This window comes from Carcharhinus amblyrhynchos, unplaced genomic scaffold (genome assembly GCF_965287045.1).
Source record: "Carcharhinus amblyrhynchos unplaced genomic scaffold, sCarAmb.v2.hapA scaffold_43, whole genome shotgun sequence".
Lineage (NCBI taxonomy): Eukaryota > Metazoa > Chordata > Chondrichthyes > Carcharhiniformes > Carcharhinidae > Carcharhinus > Carcharhinus amblyrhynchos.
The window spans coordinates 1329774-1348497 of record NW_027649784.1 but is presented as its reverse complement, the minus strand read 5'-3'; the positions used below and the strand labels follow the sequence as shown (position 1 = coordinate 1348497).

Genomic DNA, 18724 nt, shown 5'->3' with positions numbered 1-18724 from the left:
TCAGTGCAGAGTAAAGGGTCAGGGCTCAGTGCAGAGTAAAGGGTCAGGGCTCAGTGCAGAGTAAAGGGTCAGGGCTCAGTGCAGGGTAAAGGTCAGGAGTCAGTGCATAGTAAAGGATCAGAGGTCAGTGTAGAGTAAAGGGTCAGGGCTCAGTGCAGAGTAAAGGGTCAGGTGTCAGTGCAGAGTAAAGGGTCAGGTGTCAGTGCAGAGTAAAGGGTCAGGGCTCAGTGCAGAGTAAAGGGTCAGGTGTCAGTGCAGAGTAAAGGGTCAGGGGGGTCAGTGCAGAGTAAAGGGTCAGGGCTCAGTGCAGAGTAAAGGATCAGGGCTCAGTGCAGAGTAAAGGGTCAGGGCTCAGTGCAGAGTAAAGGGTCAGGGCTCAGTGAAGAGTAAAGGGTCAGGGGGGTCAGTGCAGAGTAAAGGGTCAGGGGTCAGTGCAGAGTAAAGGATCAGGGCTCAGTGCAGAGTAAAGGGTCAGGTGTCAGTGCAGAGTAAAGGGTCAGGTGTCAGTGCAGAGTAAAGGGTCAGGGCTCAGTGCAGAGTAAAGGGTCAGGGCTCAGTGCAGAGTAAAGGGTCAGGGGGGTCAGTGCATCGTAAAGGGTCAGGGGTCAGTGCAGAGTAAAGGATCAGGGCTCAGTGCAGAGTAAAGGGTCAGGGCTCAGTGCAGAGTAAAGGGTCAGGGCTCAGTGAAGAGTAAAGGGTCAGGGCTCAGTGCAGAGTAAAGGTCAGGAGTCAGTGCATCGTAAAGGGTCAGGGCTCAGTGCAGAGTAAAGGGTCAGGGGTCAGTGCAGAGTAAAGGGTCAGGGGGTCAGTGCAGAGTAAAGGGTCAGGGCTCAGTGCAGAGTAAAGGATCAGGGGGTCAGTGCAGAGTAAAGGGTCAGGGCTCAGTGCAGGGTAAAGGTCAGGAGTCAGTGCATAGTAAAGGATCAGAGGTCAGTGTAGAGTAAAGGATCACAGGTCAGTGCAGAGTAAAGGGTCAGGGGCTCAGTGCAGAGTAAAGGGTCAGGGGGTCAGTGCAGAGTAAAGGGTCAGAGCTCAGTGCAGGGTAAAGGTCAGGAGTCAGTGCATAGTAAAGGATCAGAGGTCAGTGTAGAGTGAAGGATCACGGGTCAGTGCAGAGTAAAGGGTCAGGGCTCAGTGCAGAGTAAAGGGTCAGGGCTCAGTGCAGAGTAAAGGGTCAGGGCTCAGTGCAGAGTAAAGGGTCAGGGCTCAGTGCAGAGTGAAGGGTCAGGGCTCAGTGCAGTGTAAAGGGTCAGGGGTCAGTGCAGTGTAAAGGGTCAGGTCTGATTTGGCCCGAGGGCCTCTTCCCACTCTCAGTGATTCTTACGTCATTGTGTCAGTGTCATTGTTCCGCTTTCAGATGCTGAACAGTGAGAATGAAGTGTCCGTCCTGGGGAAGAGCGTCCTGGACCTCAAAGGCATCAAGACTCCCAAACACTCTGTCTCGGGCAGAAGCCTCCCCACCGCCACTCCAGAAAGCAGCAATGTGGCCATCTACGAGGTAACATCCCCTCCCTTCTCCCTCAGGATGATGATTTTGAAACCAGTGGAATTCTTTACAATAAATAACTCTGAGTCGCAGCACTGAGGCCTGGTCTAATGCTCCAAAGACATATCCCACCATGATGACTGAGGGAGGGCAGATTTTTAATTAAATTGACTCAAATTTGGAATCAAGTCCTGGCCTGATTGATAACTATCGCAAAAATATCCCGTTGTTATACAACCCACCCTGGGACGGAAAGATCAAAGAAAATTACAGCACAGGAACAGGCCCTTCGGCCCTCCAAGCCTGCACCCACCATGCTGCCCGACTGAACTAAAACCCGGTATCCTTCCGGGGATCATATCCCTCTATTCCCATCCTATTCATGTACTTGTCAAGATGCCCCCTAAAACTCACTACTGCATTAACTTCCACTACCTCCCCCAGCAGCGAGAACCAGACAGTCACTACTCTCTGTGTAAAAAACCTGCCTCGTACATCTCCTTTAAATGCTGCCCCTTGTACCATAAACCTGTACCCTCTAGTAATTGACTCTTCCACCTGGGATAAAGCTTTTGATTATCCACTCTGTCCATGCTCTGTAGACTTCTATCAGGTCTCCCCTCAACCTCCGTCACTCCAGTGAGAACAAACCAAGTTTCTCCAAGCTCTCCTCATAGCTAATGCCCTTCATACCAGGCAACATCCTAGTAAATCTTTTCTGTATCCTCTCCAAAGTCTCCACATCCTTCTGGTAATGTGGCGACCCGAATTGAACACTATATTCCAAGTGCAGCCTCACCAAGGTTCTATAAAGCTGCAACATGACTTGCCAATTTTTAAACTCAATGCCTCGGCCGTATGCCTTCTTGACTACCTTCTCCACCTGTGTTGCCACTTTCAGTGACCTGTGTATCTGAAATCTGCCATCCTTACCCTGTCTGGCCTACATGTGACCCACAGCCGATGTGGTCGATTCTTAAGTGCCTCTGTGAAAAACGCGCTGAGTTGCATCAAGCGACGAAAACAGCGCCGTGGGTGTACCTACCCCACATGGACTGTAGTGGCTCAGGAATGCGGCTCACCCACCCCCCTACTCAAGGGGCAATTAGGACAGGTAATAAATTCTGGGACCAGCCAGCGACACCCAAGAACAAAGAAGTATAAACCAAAATAATTTCTCTTCCCGCGTTATTAAGAGCGTTGGCTATGGGGAAATGTTAAATAAACGCATTGTTTTCACTGGAAAGACAGAGGTTGCGGGGAGACCTGATGGAGGTCTACAAAATGATGAGAGGCAAGCTGGGTAGTCAGAGGCTTTTCCCCCGGGGTGGAAGTGTCAATTACAAGGGGGCGCAGGTTCAAGGCGAGAGGGGAAAAGTTTAAGGGAGATGTGAGGGGATGGGGGGAGGTTTTCACGCAGAGAGTGCCTGGAATGCACTGCCAGAGGAGGTGGTGGAAGCAGGCACATTAGCAACATTTGAGAGGCATCTGGGTGGTTACGTGAAGAGGGAGGGAATAGAGGGATATGGACTGAGTAAGGGCAGAAGACTCTGTTTTTAGTCAGGGCATCATGATTGGCGCAGGCTTGGAAGGACTGAAGGGCCTGTTCTTGTGCTTTGTTCTTTATAACTGTGATGACACTTTTAAATATACACTTCTTTATGACTGTGACGTCACTACATTCACTCCGAGGAGCTTCAGGTGTCCTGAAGTCAGGAAAGGTGCTATGTAAATGCAAATTCATTAATTCCTGCACCACTGTTTAGGGACAAGGTGCTGGTGAGGCCACACCTGGAGTACTGTGTACAGTTTTCATCTCCTTAGTTGAGAAAGGATATACTGGCACTGGAGGGGGTGCAGAGGAGATTCATTAGGTTGATTCCAGAGTTGAGAGGGTTGACTTATGAGGGGAGACTGAGTAGGCTGGGGCTATACTCATTGGAATTCAGAAGAATGAGGGGGAGATCTTATAGAAACATATAAGATTATGAAGGGAACAGATAAGATAGAAACAGGGAAGTTGTTTCCACTGGTGGGTGAAACTAGAACTAGGGGGCACGGCCTCAAAATAAGGGGAAGCAGATTTAGGACTGAGTTGAGGAGGAACTTCTTCACAAAAAGGGTTGTGAATCTGTGGAATTCGCTACCCAGTGAGGTTACCTCATTGAATGTTTTTAAGGCAAGGATAGATAGATTTTTGAACAGTAAAGGAATTAAGGGTTATGGTGAGCGGGTGGGTAAGTGGAGCTAAGTCCACGAAAAGATCAGCCGTGACCTTATTGAATGGCGGAGCAGGCTCGAGGGGCCAGATGGCCGACTTCTGCTCCTAGTTCTTATGTTCTTATTATGTCCTTATGATAAAGAGGTGCCCATTTAAGGCACAGGTGAGAAAAACAGTTTTCTCTCTCTGGAGGATGCTGAGAATTTGGAGTTTCTTTCTGAAAAGCTTCTTGAGGCAGAGTCCAGGACTACCTTTGAGGCAGAGGTCGATAAATTCTTAATCAGTAAAAGGGGGAGGGGTTAAAGGTTATGGGGGAGGCGGTGGGCAGGAATGTGGCGTTGAGGGTGAAGTTTACGTTTATTTATTAGTGTCACAAGTAAGCCTTACTGTGAAAATCCCCTAGTCGCCACACTCCAGCGCCTGTTTGGGTAACACTGAGGGAGAATTTAGCACGGCTGATCCATCTAACCTGCACATGTTTAAGTCTGTGGGAGGAAACCGGAGCATCCGGAGGAAACCCGCGCAGACACGGGGAGAATGCGCAAACTCCACACAGACAGTGACCCAAGCTGGGATCAAACCGGGGTCCCTGGCGCTGTGAGGCAGCAGTGCTAACCACCGTGCCACGTGCTGCCCATATTAGATCAACCAGGATCTTATGGAATGAGGGAATGAGCTGGAGAGGACCAGAGGGGGCTGGAGTGGGGGCTGGAGGGGGCCAAGTGGGCCGGAGAGAGCTGAGGGGATCAGAGGGGGCGGAGTGGGCCACAGTGGGCTGGAGGGGGCCGGAATGGTTTGGAGGGGGCTGGAGGGGCCTCGAGGGGCAGAGTGGACTGGAGGGGGCAGAATGCCTCGAGGGCAGAGTGAACTGGAGGGGCGGAGTGCACCGGAGGTGGCGGAGTGGGCTGTAGGGGGCAGAGTGGGCTGGAAGGGGCAGAATGGCTCGAGGGGCAGAGTGAGCAGCACCATGTACTAACTGCATAGTGGGTTGAATGGCAGAGTTATTTTGGATCCTATTGGTTTCTCAATTGTACAGGGAGACTGGGTTTGGCTGAAGAAGATGAGAACTGGAAATTTCACCGAGATTAAATCTTCCACGAAAGCTATGTTCACTAAGGTGAGTTATTCCAAACCTTCCTCCATCCCGGAGAGAAACTAAACATGTTTTAGAGGGAGGAACTGGTCAGTTCCACTTGCTGCTCCATCCTCACAGTCCCAGAGAGCTCAGCAAACAGCAAACAACACCAACTTCCCCACTAGAGATCATCGGTGTGTTTGTACATCAGTCTCCAGTCCCTCTCTCTCTCTCCATCTCCAATCCCTCACTCTCTCCTCATTTTCATCTCCAGTCCCTCTCTCTCTCTCTCTATCTCCATCTCCAATCCCTCTCTCTTTCCTCATCTCCATCTCAATACCTCTCTCTTTCTCTCTCTCCATCTCCAGTCCCCTCTCTCCATTGTGCCACCGTGTCTCTGTCTCCAATCCCTCACTCCCGCCTCATCTCCATCTCCAATCCCTCCCTGTCCATCTTCAATGCCTCTCTCTCTCGCCATCTCCAATCTCTCTCTCTCTCTGTCCACCTACATCTCCAAACCCCCACTCCCTCTCTCCATCTACATCTCCAATCCCTCACTCCCTCCATCTCCAATCCCCAATCTCTCCCTTTCCTTCCATCTCTGATTTTTCCATCTCTCTTGTTCTTACAGGAAGTGGGGAGAATATGGGACTCACTCCTACGGGGAGTGGGGAGAATGTGGGACTCGCTCCCACGGGGAGTGGGGAGAATGTGGGACTCGCTCCCATGGGGAGTGGGGAGAATGTGGGACTCACTCCCACGGGGAGTGGGGGAGAATGTGGGACTCGCTCCCAAGGGGAGTGGGGAGAATGTGGGACTTACTCCCATGGGGAGTGGCGGAGAATGTGGGACTTGGCCTCATGAGGAGAGATCAAAGTGCTGATTTATTTAAGAAGGAACTCACATCAAGGGAGGAATGTGTTGGTGGGTTGGGGTGCAGGGGGAAGGGTGCGGGGCGGGTCACATGGAGCATTAACAATAGTAAAATCCAGCTGGGCAGAGTGGCCTGTAAATGCTACTCCGTAACGAGAGATCGAACTGACCATTCCAGATCCGGGAGATGAGACACGAAAATGTGAATCCTTTCCTGGGACTTTTCCACGACTCTGGAATCTTTGCCATCGTCTCTGAGCATTGCTCCAGGGGGAGCCTGGAGGACCTCATCACAAACAAGGATATGAAACTTGACTGGATGTTTAAATCTTCTCTCCTCTTGGACCTGATTAAGGTAAATGAATGTCTGTTCACCGGCTTGTCTCGATTGCGGGGCCCCTTTAAAGGAAAGGGGTGATGAGGAGGAGCCTGGAGCGGGAGCAAAGAGAGAGAAAGTGGCTCGCACTGCTGCTTCACAGCACCAGGAACCCAGGTTCGATTCCCAGCTTGGGTCACTCTTTGCACGTTCTCCCCATGTCTGCGTGGGTTTCCTCTGGGTGCCCCGGTTTCCTCCCACAGTCTGAAAGATGTGCTGGTTAGGGTGCTAAATTCTCCCTCAGTGTTACCCAAACAGGCGCCGGAGTGAGGCGACCAGGGGAACTTCACAGTAACTTCATTGCAGTGTTAATGTAGGCCTTACTTGTGACTAATAATAAATAAACTAAACTAAACTGTTCCCGTTGGTGGATGGATTGCAAAGCAGGAAATGTACCTATTTATGGTGAATAGAAAGAAAGTCAAAAGTGATGTGGGAACAAACTTTAAGCACCCCACATTTACAGAAGGTACAAAATAGTCTGTCTGACTCGATTCTGAGACTGAGCATCTGTTGAGGATTAATGTACGGTGAATACTTAATCTCCCAAGATTTTATTACTTGGAGAATAAACACAGTGTATTTCACTCTGATGTTCTGTTGATTTGTACAGATAATGAGCGGTTATAGTTAATTACAGCAAAAAGAACATAGAACAATACAGCACAGTACAGGCCCTTCGGCCCTCGATGTTGTGCTGAGCTGTGTCCAAACCCAAGATCAAGCTATCCCACACCCTGTCATTCTGGTGTGCTCCATGTGCCTATCCAATAACCGCTTGAAAGTTCCTAAAGTGTCCAACTCCACTATCACAGCAGGCAGTCCATTCCACACCCCAACCACTCTCTGAGTGAAGAATCTACCTCAGACATCCCTCCTATATCTCCCACCATGAACCTTATAGTTATGCCCCCTAGTAACAGCTACGTCTACCCAAGGAAATAGTCTCTGCTTTTCCACTCTATCTATCCCCCTCATCATGTTATAAACCTCTATTAAGTCGCCTCTCCTCCTCTGCTGTAAAGAGAAAAGCTCCAGCTCCCTCAACCTCCCCTCATAAGACCTACCCTCCAAACCAGGCAGCACCCTGGTAAATCTCCTCTGCACCCTCTTCAATGCTTCCACATCCTTCTTATAGTGAGGTGACCAGAATTGAACACAATATTCCAAATGTGGTCTCACCAAGGTCCTGTAATGTTGCAGCATAACCCCACGACTCTTAAACTCAAACCCCCTGCTAACACACTATAAGCTTATAATGACTAATGATTACACACTATAATGAGGAATGAGCAACTTTCTAATCCTTAATTTGTATACATAGTCCACCAGTCATAGCGTAGCTTTTTGCCCTTTCTTATCCAGCAGAAAACCGTCTCCTTCATTAGCGTAATATGTCACCTTACCTTGTTTTTTTGTTATTCATCATGGTAACATGATTTTGCTTCATCCTGTGGCCAAATTCGGAAATACAATGTTTGTGAAACTGACACAAGGTTCAATTAGTCTCTTTCCTGAATACCCGACTGTTGACCTTCAACGAGGCCTTGTCTGATAATAAGCCTTTTTCAACCTTCCTGACAGAGCTGCCTGCCAAAAGTTGTAACTTAATTGCTGAACATTGCTGAGTGTGCCAATAGCTACACTGACAACTAATTCAAGATGGAGTACAATGTTGGTAAATGTGAGGTCATCCACTTTGGTAGCAATAACAGCAAAACGGACTGTTGTTTACATGGTAAAAAATTGTGGCATGCTGCTGTGCAGAGGGACCTGGGGTGTCCTTGTGCAGGAATCTCAAGGAGTTAGTTTGCAGCAGGTATTTAAGAAGGCAAATGGAATTTAGCCCTTCATTGCTAGAGAAATGGCATTTAAAAACAGTGAGGTTATGTTGCAGCTGTATAAGGTGCTGGTGAGGCCACACTTGGAGTACTGTGTACAGTTTTGGTCTCCTGACTTGAGAAAGGATATACTGGCACTGGAGGGAGTGCAGAGGAGATTTACTAGGTTGATTCCGGAGTTGAGAGGGTTGGCTTATGAGGAGAGACTGAGTAGGCTGGGGCTATACTAGTTGGAATTCAGAAGAATGAGGAGAAATCTTATAGAAACATATAAGATTATGAAGGGAATAGATAAGGTAGAAGTAGGGAAGTTGTTTCCACTGGTGGGTGAAACTAGAACTAGGGGGCATGGTCTCAAAATAAGGGGAAACAGATTTGGGACTGAGTTGAGGAGGAACTTCTTCCCACAAAGGGTTGTGAATCTGTGTAATTCCCTGCCCAGTGAGGCAATTGAGGCTACCTCATTGAATGTTTTTAAGACAAAGATAGATAGATTTTTGAACAGTAAAAGAATTAAGCGTTATGGTGAGCAGGCAGGTAAGTGAAGCTGAGTCCATGAAAAGATCAGCCATGATCTTATTGAATGGCAGAGCAGGCTCGAGGGGCCAGATGGCTGACTCCTACTCCTAGTTCTTATGTTCTAACAGCCAGCTGAATTGTACCATGGCTCATTTATATTTACTCAAAGTGACACATTCATACTTAGGGTCTCTTAAATATGTCTAAGCTTAGCGCCTTTTTTGAATTACATGGGAGCTTGGGAAGCCTGTGGTTCCCGTGCCTTTCCCCATGGCAACATCACGGCCAATCGGAATTGACTTGTTCCCTTTTCTCCAGTATAACCAATTGTCGTGAAGATTTGAAATTTGGCGTTCTTGTAATTGACCTGATGAGTGCCAGACAGAAAATTTTGACAGCCCAACTCATTTTGCAGTTGTGGGCTAAGCAATGTGGCTCACACTCTGGAAACAGTTTGACGGTGAGTGGGGTGGGGGGATAACAGTCGGGATGCTCTGGGATTCACGCTGAATCTGCTCTGTTTGACAGGGCATGAAGTTCTTGCACCATCGGGGCCTGGCTCATGGGCGACTGAAGTCCCGGAATTGTGTGGTTGACGGCCGCTTCGTGCTGAAGGTGACCGACTACTGCTGCAACGACCTGCTGGAGGTTCAAAATGTCGTCCGTCTGGAGCCAAGCGCAGAAGGTAAGACGCAAACTGCCGCTATCAGCCGTCTGATACCGTGCCTTGTCAACTGGCCAGAACAATGAACCAGTGGGCTTTGGTCACAGAAAGGCAAAGTCTGCACCTCTGGCAGTGCAGCAATCCCTCAGTAACGCGTCTTGGCTTAGACTAAACTCTCGAGTGGGGTTCGAACCCACAATGGTCCAGTTCAGAGGCCCTAGAGTTTTACAGCACAGAATGAGGCCCTTTGGTCCATCATGTCTGTGCTGGTCACGAAGCACCTATCCATTCTAATCCCATTTTCCAGCACTCACTCCATAGCCTCGTGTGCCTCAGCATTTCAAGTGCTCACCTAAACACTTCTCGATTGTTGTGAGAGTTCTCGCCTCCCCCACCCTTTCAGGCAGTGAGTCCCAGATTCCCATCACCCTCTGGGTGAAAAAGTTTCTTCTAAAGTTTATTTATTAGTATCACAAGTTGGCTTACATTAACGCTGCAATGAAGTTACTGTGAAAATCCTCTAGTTGCTGCACTCTGACACCTGTTCGGGTACACTGAGGGACAATTTAGCATGGCCGAACCACCTAACCTGCACATCTTTGGACACTAAGGGACAATTTAGCATGGCCAATCCACCCAACCCATACATCTTTGGACACTAAGGGCAATTTAGCATGGTCAATGCACCCTAACCAGCACATTTTTCAGACTGTGCGAGGAAACCGGAGCACCCGGAGGAAACCCACACAGGCACGGGGAGAACGTGCAGACTCCACACAGACAGTGTCCCACGCTGGGGATCGAACCCGGGTCCCTGGCACCGTAGGGTAGCAGTGCTAACCACTGTGCAACACATAAATTCCTCAAATCTCCTCTAAATCTCCTGCCCCCTTACCTTAAATCTCTGGCCCCTGGTTACTGACCTCTCTACAAAGGGGAGAAGTTCCTTCCTATCCACCCTTTTTCTGTCCCTCCTAATTTTGCAGACCTTGACCAGGCCCTTCCTCCGCCTTCTCTGCTCTAAGAAAAACAACCCCAGTCTAACCAGCCTCTCTCCATAGCTGGAACACTCTAGCCCAGACAGCATCCAGGTGAATCTCCTCCACACCCCCTCCAATGCAATCACATACTCCCTATAGTGCGGCGATCAGAACAGCACACAGTGCTCTAGCTGTGTTTCATACAGTTCCATCATCACCTCCCGCTCTTATATTCTACGCCTCAGCTAATAAAGGCAAATATCCCATATGCCTTCTTTGGCACCTTATATACCTTCTTCCTTGGAAGTGGAGTCACAGGTGGACAGAGTGGTGAAGAAGGCATTCGGCATGCTTGGTTTCATCGGTCAGAACATTAAATACAGGAGTTGGGACGTCTTGTTGAAGTTGTACAAGACATTGGTAAGGTCATACTTGGAATACTGTGCACAGTTCTGGTCACCCTATTATAGAAAGGATATTATTAAACTAGAAAGAGTGCAAAAAAGATTTACTAGGATGCTATCGGGAATGATGGTTTGAGTTATAAGGAGAGGCTGGATAGACTGGGACTTTTTTCTCTGGAGCGTAGGAGGCTGAGGGGTGATGTTATAGAGGTCTATAAAATAATGAGGGGCACAGATCAGCTAGATAGTCAATATCTTTTCCTAAAGGTAGGGGCGTCTAAAACTAGAGGGCATAGGTTTAAGGTGAGAGGGGAGAGATACAAAAGTGTCCAGAGGGGCAATTTTTTTCACACAGAGGGTGGTGAGTGTCTGGAACAAGCTGCCAGGGGCAGTAATAGAGGCGGGTGCAATTTTATCTTTTAAAAAGCATTTAGATAGTTACATGGGTACAATGGGTATAGAGGGATATGGGCCAAACGCTGGCAATTGGGTTTAGCTTAGGGGTTTAAAAAAAAAGGTGGCATGGACAAGTTGGGCCAAAGGGCCTGTTTCCATGCTGCAAACCTCTATGACTTTATGACCTATCCTGCTGCCTTTAGGGATCTCTGGACATGCGTGCCAAGGTCCCTGTGGCCCTCTGTCCTAGCATGCTACTGTTTATTGTGTGCTACCCACAGAGCCACTGTTGACGGTAGCAATTTGATGTGAGTGCGTTAAGTGTCTACATCCCTGATCTCTTCCTCTGTGCCTCTTAGAGTAGGAATTCAGATTGGCTGCTTTGTGTCGATGTGTCTGACGCCAACTTGTTACGTTCTCTCGTGGCCTGTTGATACAGTGGGACAACACACACATGAACAGGCCTGTGTGAAGGCGCGGAAAACTCCTGAGGTTTTCTGATGGGAATCTCCCATCCTCTCCTAATTCCTGGTTTTTTCTGTTGGCTTCAGATCGGCTGTGGACGGCCCCGGAACTTCTTCGAGATCCGAAACTGGAGCAGAAAGGGAGTTTTCGCGGAGATGTCTATAGTTTCGCTATCATCACACAGGAGTTGATAATGCGGGCGTCTCCTTACTCCAAGTTGGAACTCTCTCCTCAAGGTACACCCACAATAACACATTGGTGATCTAGATTTATGCTCTTAATCTGGGGAGAAGCATCATTAGCTGATGGGTACATGAAGCGGGGGGGGGGGCAGAAATGGGGTGTGGTGGGGGAGGGGGAGGCATGAGGAGGGTGGGATGTGAGGAAGAGCTTACTTTTTAACACAGCGAGTGGTAAGACTCGGAGCTCGCTGCCCAGGAAGGTTGCGGGGGGGGGGGGGGGTGGGGGGGGGGGGGGAGGGTGCGGGGTGCAAGTAATGATTCTGGAAGGAAATTGGATGCGGGATTGAGGTAAGTAAACTCGGAGGGGTACGAGGGTGGGTGGAATGGAAGGGGGTGGTGTTGGTATTTAAGAACAGGACTGCCAGGATTCCTCTACTGCAGGCTTTTTCACTTAGTGGGGGAGAGAAGGGAGTGCTGACCACTTTTCTATTTTCTCATGGCCCCGAAGGTCTTTTACTCCCTGCAAATTCTCTCAAATTCCATTGCAGAGATCATCAGGAAAGTACAGAAACCCCCGCCTCTATGTCGACCTTGCGTCTCGTCAGACCTGGCGCCCATGGAGTGCATCCAGATCATGAAGCAATGCTGGAGCGAGCAGCCTGAGGGACGACCAAACTTCAATCAAATCTTTGACCAGGTCAGTGCTGCCCCCCCCCCTCCCCCCCCACCCACTCCCCCTCCCCCTCCTCATCCCGGCTTCGGAAGTCTCCATCTACAAGACCATAATATATAGGAGCAGAATGAGGCCATTCGGCCCATCGAGTCTGCTCTGCTATTCGATCACGACTGATAAGTTTCGCAATCCCATTTTCCAACCTTTTCCCTGTAATCTTTGACCCCCTCACCAATCTGGAACCTATCTATCTCTGTCTTAAAGACACTCAATGACCCAGCCTCCATAGCCTCCTGGGGCAAAGAGTTCCACAGATTGACCACTCTCTGGCTGAAGAAATTCCTCCTCATCTCTGTTTTAAAGGATCGTCCCTTCACTCTGAGGCTGTGCCCTCGGATCCCAGTCTTTCTGACTAATGGAACATCTTCCCCACGTCCACTCATAGAATCCCTGCAGTGCAGAAGGATGCCATTTGGCCCAGCGAGTCTGCACCGACAGCAATCCTACCGAGGCCTCATCTCCAAAACCCCACACATTTACCCGGCTAATCCCTCTAACCTACGCATCCCAGGACAGTAAGACACAACTTAGCACGGCCAGTGCACCTAACCTGCACATCTTTGGAGTATAGGAAGAAACTGGAGCACCCGGAGGAAACCCACACCGACACGGGGAGGATGTGCAAACTCATGCTTACATTCACACTGCAATGAAGTTACTGTAAAAATCCCCTTAGTTGCCACACTCCGACTCCTGTTCAGGTAACACTGAGGGAGAATTTAGCATGGCCGATCCACCGAACCGGCACGTCTTTCAGACTGTGAGAGGAAACTGGAGCACCCGGAGGAAACTCACGCAGACACGTGGAGACTCTACATAGATAGTGACCCAAGCTGAGAATTGAACCCAGGTCCCTGGAGCTGTGAGGCAGGAGCACTAACCATCGTGTCATCTCTATCCAGGCCTTTCAGTATTCTGTAAATTTCAATGAGATCACCCCCCCCACCATCCCTCTCATCCTTATAAACTCCATTGACTACAGACCCAGAGTCCTCATATGTCAACTTTTTCATTCCGGGATTGTTCTTGTGAACCTCTTCAGGGCCCTCTCCAAGGCTGGCACATCCCTCCTTAGATACGGGGCCTAAAACTGCTCACAGTAGTCCAAATGTGGTCTGACCAGAGCCTTATAAAAGCAGTGCATCACTGCTCCACCTCATTGCTTTTTATTCTTTGAGATGTCAACATTGGCAATGTGCAAACACCAAATGTTACCACCCCAGCAGCCCCCTGCACAGTATAAGTTATCACCTTTGTTCTAAATTTGGCGTTTTTGAGTTTGTCCTGGTGAGTGTGAGTGGAAAAGCTTCAACAACACATATCTCTTCCCGTCATTATTCTGAACCTGACCTATTCCTTTCTGTTTTGCCTCTCTCTGCCGGGACAGTTTAAGCACATTAACAAGGGGAAGAAGACTAACATTATCGACTCAATGCTGAGGATGCTGGAGCAGTACTCCAGCAACCTGGAGGACCTGATCAAGGAGAGGACGGAGGAGCTGGAGATCGAGAAACAGAAAACTGACCAACTCCTGTCTCAGATGCTGCCACCGTAAGTGTCAAATGTGTTGCCAAGTTGAGTAATTGTAGATTGAGGAGTAGAAAGTTAGAATTTATTGTTTGTGAAATTGTAAAGTGCCGGAACAGGAAGAATTGCGCGATCCCGTTAGAAGGTGGTTTTTTTTCAGTGCTTAGAGGTTAAAAGTACAAGTACACAGAGAACCCAAACTGAAACATTTTTATTGAAAGGCCAACCGGCCATTTTTACCAAGACCAACAGGCTTTCGCATTTAGCCAATCAAGTTGTACCAGGCACCGAGATACCAAGAACCTATTAAATTTAAGTCTGATGGTCTTGACAACATTGGAACACACCACCTGCTAGCTCCCCTCCGAACCACTCACCATCCCACTTAGAAATGTGTCTGCCGTTCCTTCCTGTTGCTGGGTCAAAATATAAACTAGAATCAGGAGGAGGCTATTCGGCCTTTCAAGCCTGCTCCGCCATTTATTATGATCGTGGCTGATCATCAAATTAAAAATCCTGATCCCCCCTTCCCTGCCATATCCCTCCATCCCTTTAGCCCCAAGAGCGATATCTAATTCCTTCTTGAAATCACACAATGTTTTGGCCTCGACTACTTTCTGTGGGGGTGAATTCCACACATTCACCAACCACCCTCTGGGTGAAGAAATTTCTCCTCACCCCCAGTCCTAAAAGGTTTATCCCTTATTCTCAAACTATAACACCTAGTTCTGGACTCCCCCCACCATCGGGAACATTCTTTCTGAATCTACCCTGTCTAACCCTGTTAGAATTTTATAAGTTTCTATCAGATCCCCCTCTCACTCTTCTAAACTCCAATGAATATAACCCTAACTGACTTAGTCTGTCCTCATATGACAGACCTGCCATCCCAGGAATGAGCCTGGTAAACCTTCGCTGTACTCCCTCTACAGCAAGAACATCCTTTCTCAGATAAGGACACCAAAACTGCGCACAATACTCTAGGTGTGGCCTCACCAAGGCCCTGCACAATTGCAACGAAACATCCGGATTCCTATACTCAAATCCTCTTGCTATGAGCCACCTTCTTGAACCCACTGCAGCCCACTTTGGGTAGGTACACCTATGGTGCCGTTAGGGAAGGTGTTCCAGGATTTTTGGTACAGTGACTCACAGCACCAGGGACCCCTGTTCGATTCCTGGCTTGGGTTGCTGTCTGTGCGGAGTCTGCACATTCTTCCCGTGTCTGCATGGGTTTCCTCCGGGTGCTCCAGTTTCCTCCCACAGTGCGAAAGACGTGCTGGTTCGGATGCATTGGCAGTGCTAAATTTTCCCGAAGTGTTACCCAAACAGGTGCTGGAGCACTAGAGGATTTTCACAGTAACTTCATTGCAGTGTGAATGTAAGCCTACTTGTGACACTAATAAATAAACTTTGCTTTTCATGTGACAGTCTCTGAAAGTAAGCGTGCAGGTACAGCAGGCAGTGAAAAAGGTATCCCAATACATGTGACAATAATAAATCAAATCAAATCAAGCCAAAACGAAGGGGCAATTAGGGAGGGTTAATAAATGCCAGCATGTCTCCTATGGGTGAATAAAAAGATGATGTGAATGTCACAATTTCCCAGCTGAAACATTAGCTGTGAGTCTTCCATTGGTGATCATTGACATCTTGCCCCTTTCTTGCTTTGCCAGCTCTGTTGCCCAAGCCCTGAAGATCGGGGTCCCTGTGGAGCCGGAACATTTTGAACAGGTGACAATCTACTTCAGTGACATTGTTGGATTTACCACCATCTCGGCGATGAGCGAACCCATCGAGGTGGTAGACCTGCTCAATGACCTTTACACCTTGTTCGACGCCATCATTGGCTCACACGACGTCTACAAGGTAATTGGCCGCAAGGAAGACCGAGATTCTCTCCTGGAATGTTCCACCGGTCCTGCCATACTCGGTGGAGACCTAGCTTTTCGTAAAGTTGGCTCCACACGGTATCAAATATTATTCCCACACAGCAGAAGGAGGCCGTTCGTTTCATCGGGCCAGCACCAAGTACACTCCCACCCTATTCCCGTAACCCCAACTATTTACCCTGCTAATCTTCTGACACTAGAGACAATTTAGCATGGTCAATCCACTTAACCCGCACATCTTCAGACACTAAGAGGTAATTTAGCATGGCCAATCCCCCCAACCTGCACATTTTTGGACACTAAAGAGCAATTTTACATGGCCGATCCCCCAATCTGCACATCTTTGGACACAAGGGGGCAGCCTCCCTGTACCCAGTCTGTCTAGCCCTGTTAGCATTTCATACGTTTCAATGCGATCTCCTCTTACCCTCCTAAACTCCAGTGAATACAGGCCCACTCGACCCAATCTCTCCTCATCCGACACCCCCACCAATCCCGATATCAGCCTAGTACCTCTCCGCTGCGTCACTCCGTGACTGTTACATCCTTCCTCCCAAGGTGAAGGGACCTCAGTCCATCTAGAGCTGTTTGCCTTAGAGCAAGGAAGGTTAAGGGGGGGATTCGTTGCACGGTGGCACAATGGTTAGCACTGCCACACAGCGCCAGAGACCTGGGTTCGATTTCCAGTTTGGGGTCACTATCTGTGCGGAGTTTGCACGTTCTCCCCGTGTCTGCGTGGGTTTCCTCAAGATGCTCTGGTTTCTTCTCCGCACTTCAAAGGTGTGCAGGTTAGATGGGTTGGCCGTGCTAAATTGCCCTTTAGTGTCCAAAGATGCGCAGGTTAGGTGGATTGGCCATGCTAAATTGTCCCTTAGTATCCAAAGATCTGTAGGTTAGGTGGATTGGTCATGCTAAATTGCCCCTTAGTCTCCAAAGATGTGTGGGTTAGGTGGATTGGCCATGCTAAATTGCCCCTTGGTGTCCAAAGATGTGTCGGTTAGTTGGATTGGCCATGCTAAATTGCCCCTTAGTGTCCAAAGATGTGTCGGTTAGTTGGATTGGCCATACTAAATTGCCCCTTAGTGTCCAAAGATGTGTAGGTTAGTTGGATTGGCCATGCTAAATTGCCCCTTAGTGTCCAAAGATGTGCGGGTTAGGTGGATTGGCCATGCTAAATTGCCCCTTGGTGTCCAAAGATGTGTCGGTTAGTTGGATTGGCCATGCTAAATTGCCCCTTAGTGTCCAAAGATGTGTAGGTTAGTTGGATTGGCCATGCTAAATTGCCCCTTAGTGTCCAAAGATGTGCGGGTTAGGTGGATTGGCCATGCTAAATTGCCCCTTGGTGTCCAAAGATGTGTAGGTTAGTTGGATTGGCCATGCTGAATTCTCACTCAGTATCCTGGAATGTGTAGGATTAGTGAGATAAATATGTGGGGTTACAATGGTAGAGCCTAGGTGGGATTGTGATCGATGCAGGCTCGATGGGCCGAATGGCCTCCTTCTCCATGTTGGGATGCTATGAAAATCAGGAAGGGTTGTGATTGAGAATCTGGGAGAAGTTGTTTGCCAGTGCCAGGCTCGGTAACCACAGGGGATCAGGGATTGAAGAGAATCAGGAGGCAAGGCGGGTAGAGGAGGACAATTGTAATTAGGCAGCGAGTTGTTGTGATCTGGAAGGTGCTGCCTGAAAGGGCGGCGGAAGCAGATTCAACTGACAGGAGGGAATTGGGTAAAGCACTGAGTTGGGAGGGTGGTTGACGGTGGGAGAGTTGGGTTGGTGGGTGGGGGGTGTGGTGGCATTAATGGGATAGCACTACTAAAGGGAGCAGAATAGCCTCCTCCTGCGCCATATCATCCTCGGATTCTGTGCCTCTAGGTGGAGACAATCGGAGACGCCTATATGGTGGCATCCGGCCTCCCGACTCGGAATGGCAGCCAGCATGCCGCAGAAATCTCCAACATGTCCCTGGACATCCTCAGCACCATCGGAACGTTCAAAATGAAGCACATGCCCGAGGTTCCAGTCCGAATCCGGATTGGACTGCACTCAGGTACTCTGCGCCCACTTAAATCTGATTTATTATTGTCACATCTACTGGGATACAGTGAAAAGTATTGTTTCTTGCGCACTATACAGACAAAGCATACCGTTCATAGAGTACATAGGGGAGAAGGATTTGATTTGATTTATTATTGTCACATCTACTGGCACACAGTGAAAAGTATTGTTTCTTGCGTGCTATACAGACAAAGCATACCGTTCATAGAGTACATGGGGAGAAGGATTTGATTTATTATTGTCACATGTATTGGGATACAGTGAAAAGTATTGTTTCTTGCGTGCTATACAGACAAAGCATACTATTCATAGAGTACATAGGGGAGAAGGATTTGATTTATTACTGTCACATGTATTGGGATACAGTGAAAAGTGTTGTTTCTTGTGTACTGTACAGACAAAGCTTACCGTTCATAGAGTACATAGGGGAGAAGGATTTGATTTATTATTGTCACATGTATTGGGATGCAATGAAAAGTATTGTTTCTTGCACGCTATACAGACAAAGCATACTGTTCATAGAGAAGGAAAGAGTGCAAAATGTAGTGCTACAGTCACAGCCAGCGTAAAGAGAAAGATCAACTTAATGCACGATAGGTCCATTCAAAAGTCTGATGGCAGCAGGGAAGGAGCTGTTCTTGAGTCGTTTGGTGAATTACCTCAGACTTTTGTATTTTTTACCTGCCAGAAGAAGGTGGAAGAGAGTGTATCTGGGGTGTGTGTGGTCTTTGATTATGCTGGCTGCTTTTCCCGAGGCAGTGGGAAGTGTAGACAGAGTCAATGGATGGGAGACTGGTTTGTGTGATGGATTGGGCTACGTTCACTACCTTTTGTAGTTCTTTGCGGCCTTGGGTAGAGCAGGAGCCCATACCAAGCTGTGATACAACCAGAAAGAATGCTTTCTATGGTGCATCTGTAAAAGTTGGTCAGAGTCGTAGCTGACATGCCAAATTTCCTTAGCCTTCTGAGAAAGTAGAGGTGTTGGCGGGCTTTCTTCACTATAGTGTCGGCATGGGGGGGACCAGGACACG

General features: G+C 48.5%; 1 protein-coding gene across 1 annotated transcript in view; it reads left to right on the top strand.

Annotated features, from left to right (window-relative positions):
* LOC145337132 (retinal guanylyl cyclase 2-like) overlaps positions 1-18724 on the top strand; it is a 46633-nt gene that overhangs the window by 17489 nt on the left and 10420 nt on the right. Inside the window, exons 6-14 of the mRNA XM_080181911.1 lie at positions 1358-1498; positions 4744-4824; positions 5834-6010; positions 8920-9076; positions 11387-11536; positions 12031-12179; positions 13603-13766; positions 15419-15611; positions 17511-17685. Coding sequence (XP_080038037.1) covers positions 1358-1498; positions 4744-4824; positions 5834-6010; positions 8920-9076; positions 11387-11536; positions 12031-12179; positions 13603-13766; positions 15419-15611; positions 17511-17685 — 1387 coding nt within the window. The remainder of the gene's footprint in view (positions 1-1357; positions 1499-4743; positions 4825-5833; positions 6011-8919; positions 9077-11386; positions 11537-12030; positions 12180-13602; positions 13767-15418; positions 15612-17510; positions 17686-18724) is intronic.